The sequence below is a fragment of the Perissodus microlepis genome, chromosome 3 (genome assembly GCF_051167445.1).
Source record: "Perissodus microlepis isolate ML-2025 ecotype Zambia chromosome 3, ASM5116744v1, whole genome shotgun sequence".
Taxonomy (NCBI): Eukaryota; Metazoa; Chordata; class Actinopteri; order Cichliformes; family Cichlidae; genus Perissodus; species Perissodus microlepis.
The window spans coordinates 12,704,165-12,721,612 of record NC_140463.1 but is presented as its reverse complement, the minus strand read 5'-3'; the positions used below and the strand labels follow the sequence as shown (position 1 = coordinate 12,721,612).

The 17,448-nt window shown below is 39.8% G+C and overlaps 2 protein-coding genes across 2 annotated transcripts; both read right to left on the bottom strand.

The window, feature by feature from the left end:
• Positions 1-42: 42 nt before the first annotated feature.
• LOC146389976 (Fc receptor-like protein 5) lies at positions 43-5,160 on the bottom strand. The gene is made up of 5 exons (XM_084923064.1): positions 5,118-5,160; positions 4,045-4,080; positions 2,855-3,115; positions 2,530-2,775; positions 43-2,179 (listed from the first exon to the last, which is right to left on the bottom strand). Exons 1-5 carry the CDS (start codon positions 5,146-5,148, stop codon positions 2,007-2,009), a joined length of 747 nt encoding a protein of 248 aa, XP_084779190.1. The 5' UTR covers positions 5,149-5,160; the 3' UTR covers positions 43-2,006.
• Positions 5,161-8,182: 3,022 nt separating this feature from the next.
• On the bottom strand, positions 8,183-13,886 carry LOC146389975 (Fc receptor-like protein 5). Its single transcript, XM_084923063.1, has 6 exons — positions 13,796-13,886; positions 11,801-11,836; positions 10,612-10,872; positions 10,287-10,532; positions 10,029-10,211; positions 8,183-9,942 (listed from the first exon to the last, which is right to left on the bottom strand). Exons 1-6 carry the CDS (start codon positions 13,824-13,826, stop codon positions 9,866-9,868), a joined length of 834 nt encoding a protein of 277 aa, XP_084779189.1. The 5' UTR covers positions 13,827-13,886; the 3' UTR covers positions 8,183-9,865.
• Positions 13,887-17,448: the final 3,562 nt, after the last annotated feature.

The window sequence follows — 17,448 nt, the reverse complement described above, 5'->3', positions numbered from 1 at the left end:
CAGTTATAGTACACCGACATCTCTGATACATTAGCACTAAGGGAACACTGAATGACCTGGTGGGTTTTGTCCATAAAACTACTCATCTAAGATTACCACAAAGTAACAGATCTCTCAGCAAAATTATGCAACAGTTTAGGCACTATTGCCCCATCAAATCAGTGAGCTTTTTTATTCTAAACATGAACTACTGTTACAGCAACACACATGAACTACTGGTGTCCCACACAACAACTCAATGTTCACTATGTGAAGGAGCCAAACACATGCCTTCTCCTCTCGTTAACTGAGATAAACTGCTGGCATATTTGTTTTACATCTATACTGTCCAGTCTCTCCTGGTGGACATACAGCAGCATTGTTTAATCTCATTTGAGTCATTGTTAACCTTAGCCATCTTTTTAGTCTTCCGAGAGCACTGAAGCTTCTTTCAGCCTCAGTACCTGCGTTTTATCCTCAGATTACAATTATTATTCTGTGCTTGATGTGCCTCACCTTTGGCCCTGGCTCTTCCCCTCTGACTGCACTAGGACATATTGCCACCTGATAAAATAACACATTGATTTGTGCCATATAAAAAGTGAGACATGTCAATTCAGATTCTTTGTCAAACATACACTAATGAATCAATTTACATCAGCAGCCTAACAATTGTCATGATAATAAATACTAGTTAATAGCACCAAATCATCAGTCAGTCACCTGTGACCTCGCATCTTCACCTCTGTCTGAGCTACAACATGGCAGAGCTGCCTCTGTCACCTGATAAATAACAGTGAGACATTCCACATACATGCAGTCACACATGTGCTTCAAATACAGTCATGAACCAACAAGTCATCATCCAATTTCACCTGTGATCTTGTGTCACCATTACTCTCTGAGCTTTGTGTTGGTTCTTCTGTCACCTGACAAATAGGACATACATGACAATAAGAATAAAATGTGTAGCTGCTTCAGTGTTTCTGTCACTTTGTGCAGATCTTGACTCATCAGTAATGTTTGTAGGCTGAGTGCATTTTTAAAACAATTTGTGCAAACTGCACTACAAGGTGGATATTTGCAAAATCATGACTAAATCATGATATTTTGTCTCAAAAATTAACCCTATGAATATGTCAGTGCCATTGGGATGAAATTATTGTGTCACCAACATTTTACCGTTAGACATATAATTTTAACAGCCTCTGTAATATCCTGGCTGCTCGAGGCTCCGTTTTCTCTGACAGTTTCAATCAAAATTAGAAATGCTGCTCTGAGACTGAGAGAACTGATAGTGCTGCATGTTGTGCAGTTAGTTTCGAAAACACGTTATTCATGGTTACATACAGTTTTAGACTGATGTGGGCCAAAGCCTAGCATAGCCTGTAACGTTATTATGACGGACACATTTTATGAGTTAATTTGGCTTTAAGTGACTTACAGGTTTCTTTGAAAAATACTTTCTTATATCCAGGTTCTTCCTTTTTGCTGCCAGCCTCCTCTCCTCCTCGCAGCGCAGGTTTGCCGCTGCTAAAACTAAACAGAGCTCCCTGAGAGGCACAGCCAATCACATTGGCCATATTTGTCACATGAGGTAGGACTCCAGTAGAGAATGTAATTTAACTCTTTCTGCACCGCTGGGTGAATGAGACGCTGACAGATCGTTTTTTTTCTTTCTATCGGGTTTGATTTTCTTTACTCGAAGAGATCAAATTATTGGTGGGGACAATTCAATAATCGCTGGATATTGGTGGGGACATGTCCCTTCCGTCCATGCCAAATCTACGCCCTTGGAATCTACATAAATCTACATAAAAGCAGTTCTAGATGAACACCATTTATTCAAATCGTCTCCACAAAAGAGGTGACAGGCTGACAAAGTTAAACTTGATATAAAAGTCTGCAGGAACTCGACATCCTAGTCACTGGAAACTCCCATTATCCCCATAACACAATCTTCCACGCTATTTAAGTCATTGCAGGCTGTGTGTGTAGTTACATTTCTCAAGAGGTCATGTGGATGTTTACATCATAGATTTCCCACAGAAGCATAACTGAGGCAATAGTGAAATGCTCAAAGACACAACAGAGCTCTGATTTAGAAGCTTTGTAGTGACATCAGTGATGACATCATCATACTCATCATCCAATCCCTGTTCAGGTTGAGTGGCCAGGTTGGATGCACAAAGGTCATTTCCTGTTTAAAAAATAAATAAGAAAGGAAGTATCAGGTCTAAACTCAGGAAGAGGTTAAACAGAGAGATGAGTAACCATCACAGTATTGATTGATCAGTGAATGATTCAGAGTGCTACCTCTGGCTCTGTGTAGATACAAAGACACCATGAGGAGAGTGGAAATAAGGTATGGACAGAACACCACCAGGTGGAGGACCACTCTGAACCCAAGCTTGAGGGAGGGGAGATCGGGGTGTGGTCCCGAGGTGAATGGCATTACTGTGCTTGTAGGTTTTTTTGCAGAGAGAATCCCACGTGTTCAGGTGAATATGTGGATGAAATAAGAGGTGAAATCAGAGTGAAGCTCCTCACCTGTGACAGTGATCCAGCTGGATGGAGACTCTCCATGACCGCTGATGTCACACTTGTAGAGGCCTTCATCAGACCTGGAAACATGCTGGATGGTCATGTGACCTGTAGGCTGCTTCCTGATGAGGGAGCCATCTTTATAGAAAGCAGCTGTGAGGTTGGAGGGAGTGGTCTTTGTTTTACAGAGCAGAGTGACGTCATCTCCCTCCATCACAGGGAGGACAGGACTCTGCAGGATCACTGATCCACCTCAACACAGAGACAAACTACAGCATTTCATCCATTTACACACAGCTTCATCAACACTAACTCCACACACTCAGCTTACCAGTGACTGTCAGGTTAACCATGTTACTGATGGGACCCTCTCTGGACTCACACCAGTAAACTCCACTGTCAACTGCCAAGAGGCTCCTGATATAACAGGAAGAATTAGCTGATCTTGCCCACCCAGGTTCACATGGAGTCCTCTGTTTGCTTGTGTTTCTCCTCAGAGTCCATCCAGCAGAGCTGTCGTCCTCCTCACAGATCAGAAGCACAAAGTCTCCTTCAAAGAACTGAGAGCTGCTGGGACTCACAGTCAGACGAGCTGTGAGGAAGTGGAGAGGAAACAGAATTATTTCAGTAATCAGACAGCTTTTGGAAACACTAAACTCCTCACATCATCTGCCATTTCTGAGTATTGGATGTTTAATAAAACAGACATTATTTCTTAAACTAGCTCATTATCAAAAAAAGGAAATATTGGTATGTTTAAAGGAAGTAGGAGATGAAAACCTTTGAACTGTGAGCAATAACATTCACTTCAATTAAATTCAGTTCTGTTTATACAGTGCAGCGTCAAATCACAACAACAGTCGCCTCAAGGAGCTTTATAGTGAAAAATATCCTCTCTCTCTTTCTACAATAATACATACAGAGAAAAACATCATTTGTAACCTTCACTAAAGCTGTTTCTGTGCTGTGATGAGCTCTGAAACCTGACTGAAACTCTTCAAATAAACCATTCCTCTGCAGATGGTCTGTTAGCTGTTTGACAACTACTCTTTCAAGGATTTTTGATATGAAAGGAAGGTTGGAGATTGGCCTATAATTAGCTAAGACTGCTGGGTCTAGAGATGCTTTTTAAGAAAAGGTTTAACTACAGCCAGCTTGAAGGCCTGTGGTACATAGCTGATTATTAGAGATAGATTGATTATAATTAAGATTGAAGCATTAATTAATGGCAGGACTTCTTTGAGCAGTTTTGTAGGAATGGGGTCTAAAAGACACGTTGATGGTTTGGAGGAAGTAATTATTGAAGTTAACTCAGAAAGATCAATTGGAGAAAAAGAGTCTAAATGAATATCAAAGGCACTAAAAGTATCTGTAGATAATATTACATCTGTGAGATATCGCTGATGCGACTGAAGACAAGTCTGTCTGCAGCTAACTGCCCCTAAGGCCTTAATAAATGTGTCCCACAGTCTCCTGAGAGAGTGAGTCAGGTTTACAGTGTGACAGAAGAAGGTTACTGACCTTGGTTTGTGGTGCAGCTCAGCAGTGAGATCAGAACTAAAGAGAAATTAAACTCAGGTTAGTTCAGAGTAGAGCTGTATGTGGGAGTATTTCTAATCCCACTCCTGCAATATTTGTGTTTAATCCTGCCCACACCCACAGACTCACTGATATTCATAATTTTCACATGATGTTAGAGCTATTGTGACACGCCACCTTGAGGGCAAAAATTATAATGGGTCCTTTGCCCTCCATTAATTCGAGTTTAACTAAAGTGCCAGATGTTTGCTGTGCTCCCCGATGCACTAATCAGTGTTTATTTACAGCTGTCAGAAGAATGTAGAGTATGGCACCAACATGTGAGCACACCTCTCCTAACCCTGCCTTACAGACCAAATCACACCAATGCCTGCTTCTCTATGGCAACACATACTGTTAGTTATGACAGAGTAGGGCAAGAAAAACAGAACTTTTCTGGCCCTACTCTGTAAACGTTCAAGTCAACAAAAAGTAAGGTTTGCATGCGATAGGTAGAGCTTACATTTGCTTTAACGATAAACAATAAACAGATTGATCCAGATTGAAACTACACTTAGCTGTCCGTACTATGAAAGCTTATATCTTTTTATCACAGCCCCAGAAATTTATAGTTTCTCTTCATATCTTTGTTTTTCTTCCATGGATAGGTGATCCAAGTAGTTTTGGCTCAGGACAGGTGATAAAGAAAAAGACTGCAGTACTGCTGACTGTCACAATGAAGTAATGTTTTGCACAACGGTGGTGAGTTGGTCACGTGACTGAAAATGATGAATACTGTATGATGAAATATGTATATATGCATTGAATTGTGCTATTTCATCAGAATAAGAACAGAATAAATACAAACAAATTCAACAAAAATCTCAGCTTTGAATTAATAACAGAAGGAAACCCTGAGACACAGTTCAAAGAAATACATTCAAACTTGCTAAACATAGTGATTCTTGGGACCCACTGTCCCCATTTTTGGGCTCCTCCTCCTCCTTAAAACAGCCCATAGGATCTCCATCCCAGTCAAAGACAGCAGAGGCATGAAAAACACAGAGTGAACTTACAGAGCAGACACAGCAGAGACGTTTCCTCCATCCTACTGCTCACTGATATCAGACCAACACTGATATCAATTCACTGTCACTTCAAGTAAAACATTGCTCCTCCTCTTCATCTTCTTCCTCCTTCTGTTTGACTTGGTGTCAACATTCTTGTTTTCCCAAAACTCTACAAAAGCAGAACCTTTGTGGTGCCTTCACGTACACTGCAAATAAATCAGAGGGATGTGTTTCCGCTCTTTTTTCACAGATAAACTGAACTTAATGACTGCATTACTGAAAATATTTGATTTCTTTATCAATCCTGTTTCATATTGACGGACACAAGATTCATTTTCCTGTAGACTGCAAAAAGTGTTTTTGTCATTACCTCACAAAGCAGCTGTAGCTCTCTTCACGACAACACAGACACAGGTCGGTTCTTTGAAATGGGCGTTTATTACTTGGGCTTTCTGGCCTCAGCTTCACCATCACCAGTATGCCGATACGCCACTACATCAATACGCCGTGAGAACTGGTCAACAGTCAACAGTACAAACCAATTAACAACGTTACAGTACACATATTAAGTCCAAACGCAAATAAAAACATTTCTCAAATGACAAATACCTCGTTGACTGCTTGTCGTGAAAAGAGGTCCTTAAGTCCTTGTGTTGCTTTTTCTTTTAGTAAACTTTTAGCTTAACAGGTTTCATGAGAGACATCTGCTCCCTCGCAGTCCATGAAAAGTCTCGTGTACTCTCCTTAAGGGTATTCTCACGAGACACTAGCTCTTACACTGTACACATACTCATTTCAAATAAAGACATTTTAACACAAACTATATACATATTCATGAAATTATGTAACTTATTATAAATCAGTCATCCAAATCTTGAAATCTACACAGAACATTTTACCAGCATTTACAGCAGCAACTTGCAGAGCTGTAAACTGAAGCCTGCACCTAAGTGCCAAAACTTGCAGTTCCTCTCATGTCCACTAGAAGCTGTCTCTAAAAGTTGTTCACTCTGCATGCTAAGCAACTAAGCTTAGCACCGTGAGCTCATAATTTAGCACCCACCCCTGTCCAAATATGGTCACTTCCAGTGTTGGTCAAGTTATTTGAAAAAAGTAATCAGTAACTAATTACTGATTACTTCCCCAAAAAAGTAATCCCGTTACTTTACTGATTACTTATTTTCAAAAGTAATTAATTACTTAGTTACTTAGTTACTTAGTTACTTTTTAAAAACACGATTTACAACCTGAATAGGTGATAAAGCGATAGATCTTTCAGCCCAATTCTACTTTTTCTACATAATCCATCATACAAAATGTAATCAAATGGAAAAGTCCCTTTTTAAAACTTGTTTTATTAGTTTTAATCTTTTAACTTTATGCATCAAGCAAAAAATTTAATTATATGCAACATTCTCTGACTGGAAGAAATTTGTTTAATATTTAAACCTATTTTCTGCACATTCCAGCACATAAAATAATTTTTTTGTGTTTACTCTCAGTCTTTCAAATAGATGCAAGTAAAACACAGCAGAAAATAAATAAAGTCAAAGACTAGTGGTCCTTTTGCTCTATTTTCACCTGTAAAGCAGGAGTAGAGTAGGCGGAGGTTTACCCTGGTGCAGGTGTGCCACAGCGGTCAGTGGAAGAATCCGGGAGTTTCTCTGTGAATTTCCCATTACGTCGTAGCGCACTCGGTGCTTGCTCAGAAGTTTAGGGGTTTTTTTGCTGTAAAAAGAAGTTTTCTTCCCACGCACAATGCTAATGGACGCTAATGTTTTTGTCACTTTTTATGGAATCAAACTTAAAGTAAGGTCAGTACTTCCACGCTTTAAACGCTGCACGCTCATACTCTCTCCCGCACTTGATATATGATCCATTGTTGATCTGTAGACAGCTGTTGTCACAAACGTCGCACTTGCTAACATCATTGTCATGAGACATTCTCGCAAAAAATCACGGTTTTAGTAACGCAGTAACGCAGCGTTCCTACGGGAAAGTAACGGTAATCTAATTACCATTTTTGCAATAGTAATCCCTTACTTTACTCGTTACTTGAAAAAAGTAATCGGATTACAGTAACGCGTTGGAAGTAACGCATTACTGCCCATCGCTGGTCACTTCTGCTTTCAAACAAAAAAAACAACAACAACGTGGTGACATCATTGATGCTAAAATGTGGAGACCAAAACCAGATAGTGTCATCACACATGCTGCATCCATCTTTAAAATGTTTGTGGACCTTAACAGACGGGTCATGACAGATTTGAGGAACCTTCAGGATTTGGATCAGGCAGTTTAGATCCATTCATCTTACTCTCTGCTCCAGGTTTTTGCAGCATCACAGGTAGAAGGATCCTGATTTGAGTGTCCTCAGTTGGGGTCTCTCTGTGGACATGTCATGCTCTCCACTTTCAGTCTCCATGTCTGAGTGGGTTTTCTATAGATACTATGCAAATACAAAGATGTCTTTTCTGTGCCAGTTTTACAAAATACTCTGGACTGACAGAGCAGTCTGTCTCTTTAGTGGATCATTCCCATGTTGAAATAGTTTTTACAGACAGATGTTGCTTTTTCTTCCTGCTTCTTTGTGTTGGTGTAGCACATGTTTGGGCAACAGGGGGCAGCCACCTTTAAAAGGAAACCATTCATTTATTAAAGAGAAAGCCCCAGAGTGTTTAAAAAAAAAAAAAAAAAAAACTTCATTCATGAAGAATAAGGACACACATTTGTTAAAATTATCTAAACATTTGACGGCTATTGCAGATGTAATCACTTTGTAGAGAATCTCTAAATCTGAAAAATACGTTCCATGTAATGTGAGATTTTTCCATCAAGCAGTGGATGATATCATGATTTCATAGAGTAAATATTAACTTCTTTCCCATGCAGAACCCTTCCTGCACTGCAACGGCACATCTGGACACTTTAGCTGTTTTGTGCACCATTATTGACAGAAATAAAGGCAGAAATCTTCCTTTTATCTCATTTTTACTTTTACTGAGATGTTTCATTGGTATGTGATCTGAGGCTGTAAAATATGGAATAAAGTTAAGTAGAAAGGACAGGTGCAGAGTTGAGATGAGCTCTTTATGAGGACGTTCAGGTAATGGAAAACTTTTTTTAAATTATACAATGAAGGAGGCGTACGGGGTCAAGGGCAGACTTTCAGGAATCTTACATGCTACACAACCTCCACAGCAGTGTCCTTGAGTCATATCGGGGTGTGCATGGGCCGCTTTCCTCTGAAGTCGAATACCAGTTTTGTTTGGGGTCTTTTCTGCATTCAGGAACAAGTTTCTGTTACTGCACCATCCTGCAAAAAGTCTCACACCCTCCCTGTAGTCCTTCTACATGCTGCTAGTGTCTGCATCATGTTGTTTGTGTCTGTATTGTCTGTCCACTCTGTTAACACTAGAACTCCCATTGGAAATTTAAAATTCCTGCAACTCTTTAAGAAACAAAACCTAATGATCCCAATATTTCATGGCTTTTCCAAAAATGGGGTTAATCATCAAATACTGAATGTTTGGGTGAGTGGGATCAAAAGGGAAAAAAAGGAAGTCATTTCACCTCATAGAAATTAATATAGAGCCACTTCTGGGGCCAGGTTATTGTTTACACAGATTTTAACATGAAGGCTGCTGTTGCACGAGGCAAAGCTGGCTAGATATGATTCATAAATATATAGGGGTTTGTGGTTAAGCTGAGGATTTTGAGCCAGAGCAGAGCTGGTCAGAGTGGGGAGTGTGTGACCGACTGTCTGGAAACTGGGCAGGTTCCTGGCTGTGTGCAGGCAGGAGAGGACTCAAATGCAGACTCACAGAGGCGAAGAGTAAACTCAAAACAGCCCAGCTTTATTTGCTGGCTGGTAAAACAATACAAAGTACTTTGGGAAATGATACAAACTAAACACACACAATGGCACACAGGGAAACACACAACCATGAGGGTACAGAAAGAAAAACAGGGCTAAAATACCCTGAGGGCAAACAAGGAGATGAGACACAGCAGGGAGTAATCACACCAGAGGAGACCAAGGAGAAGCAAAACTAGAAACATTGACATGAGACAAGGGCCCGTCAAAGTAAAACAGCAGAGGCACGGACTAGACACTGAAGGGAACACGGAGTACAAGGACAGGAGTGACATGAGAAGCAGAGGAACCAAAACCTAAGAACTAGAAATCCAAAATAGAAACCAAAACACTAACAGACTAAACAATGAGGAAAATAAAGATCAATAATGATACAAACGTCAAAACATTGGGTCACCGAGCCAGGACTGTGACACTGGCTGTGCAGAGCAGCTGGGAAGTGGACCTGAGCAGAGAGTCCAGAGTGTGGAGAACTGATCTGAGCAAATAAAGAATGAAATCCAGGTTCAGGTCTGAGCAGGAGAGCTGAGGAGGTGAAGTTGACCACTGAGCGGAGCACAGTGGAGGGTGGATGAAAGGCAGCAGGTTTGGTGATCAGATGTGGACGAGATTATAAACTTTCACTGTTCTACTTTTACAGTAATATTGTTTTTAAATGTGTTTTAGCTGTGAAGTCAGTTTTAAAACAAAGACAATCAGCTGTTCAGTCTGTTTCACAGTGAGACTCCTACTTTGAAAACACAAAAGTTACTAGAAATAAATCATCTCTAACACTCAGATGACAGAAGACCTCTTTGTAGAAATGACAATAAATGCACAGCTTTATTTATTACTGATATTACGTTTGCAGAAATCACTGAGACACAATAGAGGCGATTCAGAGGTGATGCTCTGTGGTGACATCAGTGATGACATCATTATTCTCATCATTATGAGAAGCACAAAGGGAATTTCCTGTAAATATGTAGAAAGACTAGTTTACACAGGGAGACAAGTTCATCATTAGCACACTGAGTGATGAGTCAATGATTCAGTGTTACCTTTGGTTCTGCATCGATACAAAGACACCATGAGGAGAGTGGAGATAAAGTATGGACAAAACACCAGCAGGTGGAGGACCACTCTGAATGCAAGCTGGATGGAGCTGCAATCACGGAGTGGAGCTGAGGAAGGGGGCACTGTTTCCGTGGTGGCTCGCACTGTAGCTGTGGTTGTAAGTGTACCTGCAGAGAGAATCCCACCTGTTCAGGTGAATATGTGGATGAAATAAGAGGTGAAATCAGAGTGAAGCTCCTCACCTGTGACAGTGATCCAGCTGGATGGAGACTCTCCATGACCGCTGATGTCACACTTGTAGAGGCCTTCATCAGACCTGGAAACATGCTGGATGGTCATGTGACCTGTAGGCTGCTTCCTGATGAGGGAGCCATCTTTATAGAAAGCAGCTGGGAGGTTGGAGGGAGTGGTCTTTGTTTTACAGAGCAGAGTGACGTCATCTCCCTCCATCACAGGGAGGACAGGACTCTGCAGGATCACTGATCCACCTCAACACAGAGACAAACTACAGCATTTCATCCATTTACACACAGCTTCATCAACACTAACTCCACACACTCAGCTTACCAGTGACTGTCAGGTTAACCATGTTACTGATGGGACCCTCTCTGGACTCACACCAGTAAACTCCACTGTCAACTGCCAAGAGGCTCCTGATATAACAGGAAGAATTAGCTGATCTTGCCCACCCAGGTTCACATGGAGTCCTCTGTTTGCTTGTGTTTCTCCTCAGAGTCCATCCAGCAGAGCTGTCGTCCTCCTCACAGATCAGAAGCACAAAGTCTCCTTCAAAGAACTGAGAGCTGCTGGGACTCACAGTCAGACGAGCTGTGAGGAAGTGGAGAGGAAACAGAATTATTTCAGTAATCAGACAGCTTTTGGAAACACTAAACTCCTCACATCATCTGCCATTTCTGAGTATTGGATGTTTAATAAAACAGACATTATTTCTTAAACTAGCTCATTATCAAAAAAAGGAAATATTGGTATGTTTAAAGGAAGTAGGAGATGAAAACCTTTGAACTGTGAGCAATAACATTCACTTCAATTAAATTCAGTTCTGTTTATACAGTGCAGCGTCAAATCACAACAACAGTCGCCTCAAGGAGCTTTATAGTGAAAAATATCCTCTCTCTCTTTCTACAATAATACATACAGAGAAAAACATCATTTGTAACCTTCACTAAAGCTGTTTCTGTGCTGTGATGAGCTCTGAAACCTGACTGAAACTCTTCAAATAAACCATTCCTCTGCAGATGGTCTGTTAGCTGTTTGACAACTACTCTTTCAAGGATTTTTGATATGAAAGGAAGGTTGGAGATTGGCCTATAATTAGCTAAGACTGCTGGGTCTAGAGATGCTTTTTAAGTAAAGGTTTAACTACAGCCAGCTTGAAGGCCTGTGGTACATAGCTGATTATTAGAGATAGATTGATTATGATTAAGATTGAAGCATTAATTAATGGCAGGACTTCTTTGAGCAGTTTTGTAGGAATGGGGTCTAAAAGACACGTTGATGGTTTGGAGGAAGTAATTATTGAAGTTAACTCAGAAAGATCAATTGGAGAAAAAGAGTCTAAATGAATATCAAAGGCACTGAAAGTATCTGTAGATAATATTACATCTGTGAGATATCGCTGATGCGACTGAAGACAAGTCTGTCTGCAGCTAACTGCACCATGTTCTTAATAAATGTGTCCCACAGTCTCCTGAGAGAGTGACTCAGGTTTACAGTGTGACAGAAGAAGGTTACTGACCTTGGTTTGTGGTGCAGCTCAGCAGTGAGATCAGAACTAAAGAGAAATTAAACTCAGGTTAGTTCAGAGTAGAGCTGTATGTGGGAGTATTTCTAATCCCACTATAATATTTATAGTGCAATATTTGTGTTTAATCCTGCCCACACCCACAGACTCACTGATATTCATAATTTTCACGTGATGTTAGAGCTATTGTGACACGCCACCTTGAGGGCAAACCTCTCCTAACCCTGCCTTACAGACCAAATCACACCAATACCTGCTTCTCCATAGCAACACATACTGTTAGTTATGACAATTATTTACATGACACTGGAAAAATACTCTGTTACCTTTACTGTCATACCAAGATATTAATGTGGTAAATGAAAACTACCAGAACTTTTCTGGCCCTACACTGTAAACGTGCAAGTCGAAAAAACACAGGGCTAGTGTAACCCAGTAGAGAAAACAGCTTTTTAAATTTTCTTTCTTTCTTCTTTTTACTTGTATAAATGCATTACCACTCTTTTATTTTGAAAAACAAAATGTTGAAAGGAGGAAGCTATCTAACTTTATTTTCCTGTTTCACGGATCACATTGGGTAGTGGTTATTTAATTTGTAGGAAGCAGTATCAGTCCCGCCTTCCAAGCATCGGACCACCATCACACATGACCTAGGTCTTTCGCACATGGAAGGTGGACGACACAGGCTACGGATGGTCCGTGCTTAATTTTTGGTCGTTGTTGGCTCGGTTTTTTTTTTTTGGTGTTGATAAAGCAACTGAAGTTCTGGATCCTGGATGGATTCAACTGGATTCTCTCCAGATGGAGATGGCGAGCCTGTGCCGAGACTGAACTGAACTGTTGTTGAAAAACTCATTCTTCTGTCTCAAGAGAGGCATCAAAGTGGTAACACTCAAACCACAAAACCAAGAAAAAAAAGAACTGGAGGTAGACTAATAATAAATCCTGCCTCGACTAATAAGGAATCGTGACCTGACTAATGACCAAAAAGGACAAACTGAAATATTGAGCTTAATAGGACTGTTTTTGTTATGCTGGCTTATTATTATTGTTATTATGGAATTTGTGTTTTATCATTTTCTTTTCATTTCTGTATAAAATAATAACTATTGTCGCTCGTTTGCTTTCTCCAGCCATTTCATTTCACATTCTCCTCAGTTCCTGTTGTAATCCTGCCAAACTTAGCAACTGGTCTGTACATTTGGCTGTTCTAAACCATTTAATGTGAGTCAGGGGTTACACTTGCATGTGGTAGTTTGTTTAAGCTGGCTACATACAGCTTACAATAAACAATTTCTTGTTCTTCATTTCTTATACAGTGGTAATATTCAGCCATCTGGATTGAAACTCCACTTAGCTGTTTGTACTGTGAAAGCTTTCATCATTGCAAAAGTGTAAGTTGAGTGATTCTCTACAAGATACTCATAGATATCACCAAACTGCAGCACCGGGAGACTGAAATCAAGCTGCTGGAGCAGAATATGGATCACGAGTCCCAGAAATTTATAGTTTTTCTTCATATCTTTGTTTTTCCTCCATGAATCGGTGATCCAAGCAGTTTTGGCTCAGGACAGGCGAAAAAGAAAAACACTGCAGGACTGCTGACTGTCACAATGAAGTAATGTTTTGCACAAAAGCGTGGTGAGTCGGTCATGTGATTGAAAATGATGAATACTGTATGATGAAATATGTTTATATGCATTGATTTGTGCTTTAAACTGAGGACAAACATGAATCAGATGTGCAAACATCATATAATGAACAAGAGCCTCTTAAAAACAGAAGCAAACCCTGAGACACAGTTCAGAGAAATACTTGCTGAACACCACATTGTAATACAATGGTTCTTATGACCTGCTGTTTAATTTTAGCCTCCCACTTCCACCCACAGCAATCTTAAAACAGCCCACAGGATCCCAGTGCAGGGCTGCAGTTCAGTTTCACATTCAACAAGACAGCAGAGGCATGAAAAACACAGAGTGAACTTACAGAGCAGACACAGCAGAGACGTTTCCTCCATCCTGCTGCTCACTGATATCAGACCAACACTGATATCAATTCACTGTTTCTTCAAATAAAAACATTACTCTTCCTCTTCACCTTCTTCCTCCTTCTATTTGACTTGGTGTCAGCATTCTTGTTTCCCCAAAACTTTAGAAAAGCAGAAAGCAGAACCTCTCTGCAATGAAAAGAGAACATGTTGGATTCACTTAATTCAATAGTAGACATTGGTTACACACAGAGGTTTTTCACCTTAAACAACTGAGTTAAATCACACAGGTCATTTGGGCCTATCCCAAATGTGATAGAGCGAGAGCCGGGGCACACCCTGGACATGCCACCAGTCTATTGCAGGGCTAACGCTGGAGAATATTTCCCAATTAACCTAACCCCAATAACTGCATGACTTTTAACTGTTGGAGGAAACCGGAGTACCCAGAGGGAACCCACTGCTAACTAGCTGGATTGCAGACTTGAACACAGGACCTTCTTACTGTGAAGTAACCACCGCACCACCAAGCTGTCAAGCCTGACTTCCCAAAAGTAGGAAATCTGTGATTACAAGGCTTGATGCAGAATTTTCTTTACATTTTTGTCCTTGACAGGTTAAACCACAATAAATAGCAACAGCATACACATAGTTGTTTTCCTCTAATAACCCCAGTGATTTTCCTGTGGTTTGAAATCTCGTGTGATCTTGTGAATTTCATAAGTCCAGGCAATAAACTATTCTTACTAGATTGTATCATGTCATCTACACAAGATCAAATTAAGTTGTTGAATTTCATGCAGATCCCACATGATTTAATTATGTTGAGCATAGAAACATTAAATTGTTTTGTTCAAATTCTAAGTTAGTAAACTGTAAATGTAACAACCACCCAATTTCCTTTTCTTGAATGTGGTGCCTTTGCTTACACTTCAAATAAATCAGAGGGATGTTTTTCAGCTTTTTTTTTCACAGATACACTAAAATTACTGACTGAATTACTGAAAATATTCATGATTATCAATCATATTTCATGTTGACAGGCACAAGATTTGTCTTCTTGCAAACTGGAAAAACTGTGTTTCCAACCTTTTTGTCATGACCTCACAGAGCAGCAAATTAAAATGATGAAAATGAAAAACAAAAGAAATTTATTTGTTGCTGTTGCTACATTATAAGGTCAACATAACCTTTTCTGGCACTGTTTTATTCTTTTATGTGTACATACTTGGCCAATAAAGCTGATTTTGATTCCAAACACTCAGTGTTGTTTTACACACTCACTAATTGGCTGTGGCTGATAATAATTGGAGATTATGGATTTCTGAGTTTCATACAACAATAAAAGGGGTTTAATAGTTTACCTACTGACCTGCTGTGTAGTGAGTACAGAGTATATCTACTTTTATTAAACTTCGCAGGCAGAGTCACGGTCATCATCAGGCTCACATTGGCTTTGCAGCTCCTTGCCAGTTTTGCTTTGGTCAAGAGTTGTTCACAAACTAATAATCCACCACCAAAGAGAATCTGGAGTACATAAAACCACAAACAATGGCAAAAAATCCTCCCCTTCCCCATCATTGTCACCTGCCACATTTTTTCACCACTCAAAGCTAAAGAACAACATGTCTCTGTTATTTAAACCACTTTTGTTTGGACTGAACTGAGCTGCAGAGAAGTCATTTAGTTGATTTGTCTCCAGAATTGCATCTCTACAGCTTTCTGTAGTCCCAGTTCAAGTTGGCCCTTACCCTGAGACACCTCATTACCATCAAACACATCCAGCACTGTTTCACGCAATAAGACATGAAATAAACATAATGTTTTAAGAACAGATCAAAGTGAGTGAGATTAAAGCAACAAGGCAAGGATGAAATGGTTTTATGTAACTTAAACCAGGTACTGTACTTGTTTCCACCAGCCTTGGAAAGCTGAGGGAAAACAGGTTGAGGGTTGAATAAAAGTATAGAATTCGGTGTAAGAGGTTCTACATCAAAAGAGTTCACAGGATATAGAAGTGCTGGGCAATTTATTAAGGATTGCTTCACTGAACAGGATTTGGAGACCTTTGTCACCTACTGTTTGCCGTGTAAAAGAGGAATCAGTGACCCTTAGCTTACTCCCCTCAAACATGGTATTTTACTGATGTCAACTATTTGCCCCTAGTCTCTTTCTTAGTACCAACTAGATTAGATCCATTGTCAGACCAGACAGGCCAGATACATTTTAAAGTATTTGCTCGCGTATGAACTTAAGTGGCATCTCATTCTTAATCCATATGGTTTAATATAATGTTGTCCCACTATTTTCAACAATAACAGCTTCTGCACATCTGTCCAGGATTCCCACAAGGTTTAGGAGTGCTAATGGGAATATTCGATCATGTTTCAGAAGTGTCATATCAGACACTGATGTTGGATGAGAAGGCCTGACTTATAGTCTGCACTCAAATGGATCCCAAAGATGTTCTGTTGGGTTTAGGTCAGGTCTCTGTGCTGGCCAGTCAAGTTCTTTCACTCCAAACTCATTCATCCACAATCATCCATGTCTTTATGGAACTTGCTTTGTGCACTGTTAGAACAGGAAGAGGCCATCCCCAAGCTGTTGCAGAAAAGTTGAGAGTTTGAAATATTAGAAAAATTATACCTCAAAGTGGCAGCATTGCATGAAAGAAGAGTCCACATTTATTCTTTTTTTAAAAATTTTTTATATTTCCACAAACAGTTTGGTCCACAAAGAGACTTCACCCTGTTTAAATCCTTACTAACTCTTTCATCTGTCGCCCAAGTTGACCTTTGACACCAGAGGGAGGAAACATTAGCACATTTCTGACATTTACAAAGAATTTTCCAAGTATGTTCCTGTGTGTAAAGATAGCAGGGACTTTTGAATTACATGACTTCTGTAAAAGACTTCAGTTGAAGTCATGTGACTTAAGAGAAACTGGTGATCTTTACACTTTATCTGTAGACCTGCCTCATTCACTCTGCTGCTGCTCTCTGAATAAACACCTGGCCACACAATCATAAGAAGTTATAAACAAGTTACAGTGAAGTTATCAAGAAACCGTTTAATATGATCATTTCAGAATCAGAATCATAGAAACTTTATGAATCCCAAACTGTCAGCAGCAGAATACATACATACAGCAGACAGCACAGCAATCGTATAAAAAGAATTGTAGAAACAGAGATAAAAATATAAAAGGAAAGTCATATTAACAGTAATGTTAGTGGGATATTAACAGGTATTATAGCTGCACAGGTATGCAAATGTACGTTGTGGTGTACAAAAAGTGACGCTTTGCAGTGAGGTGTGTTTACTGTGGTTCAGTATGTGTGGGTCTGACCACGTGGTTGAATTAAAGAGTCTGACAGCAGCAGGAAGGAACGGCCTCCTGTTGAAACTGCTCCAAGGAGGTTGGAGTCATCACCAGGTTTCTGTCACCAAAAATAAATGAAATAAAGTTAAAATATCTGAAACAAAAATTTTTTTCACATGTTTCTGCTACACTGATTTTTTTACCTTTTTCTTAACGTGACCGAGTTGGTTAAATTTAGTGGCGGGATGAGAACTGAACAGTAAGTATGAAAGTTTCCTGAAAGAACAAAACTTTTACTTATTCTGATGCACAAAATCAACTGATTTTAGT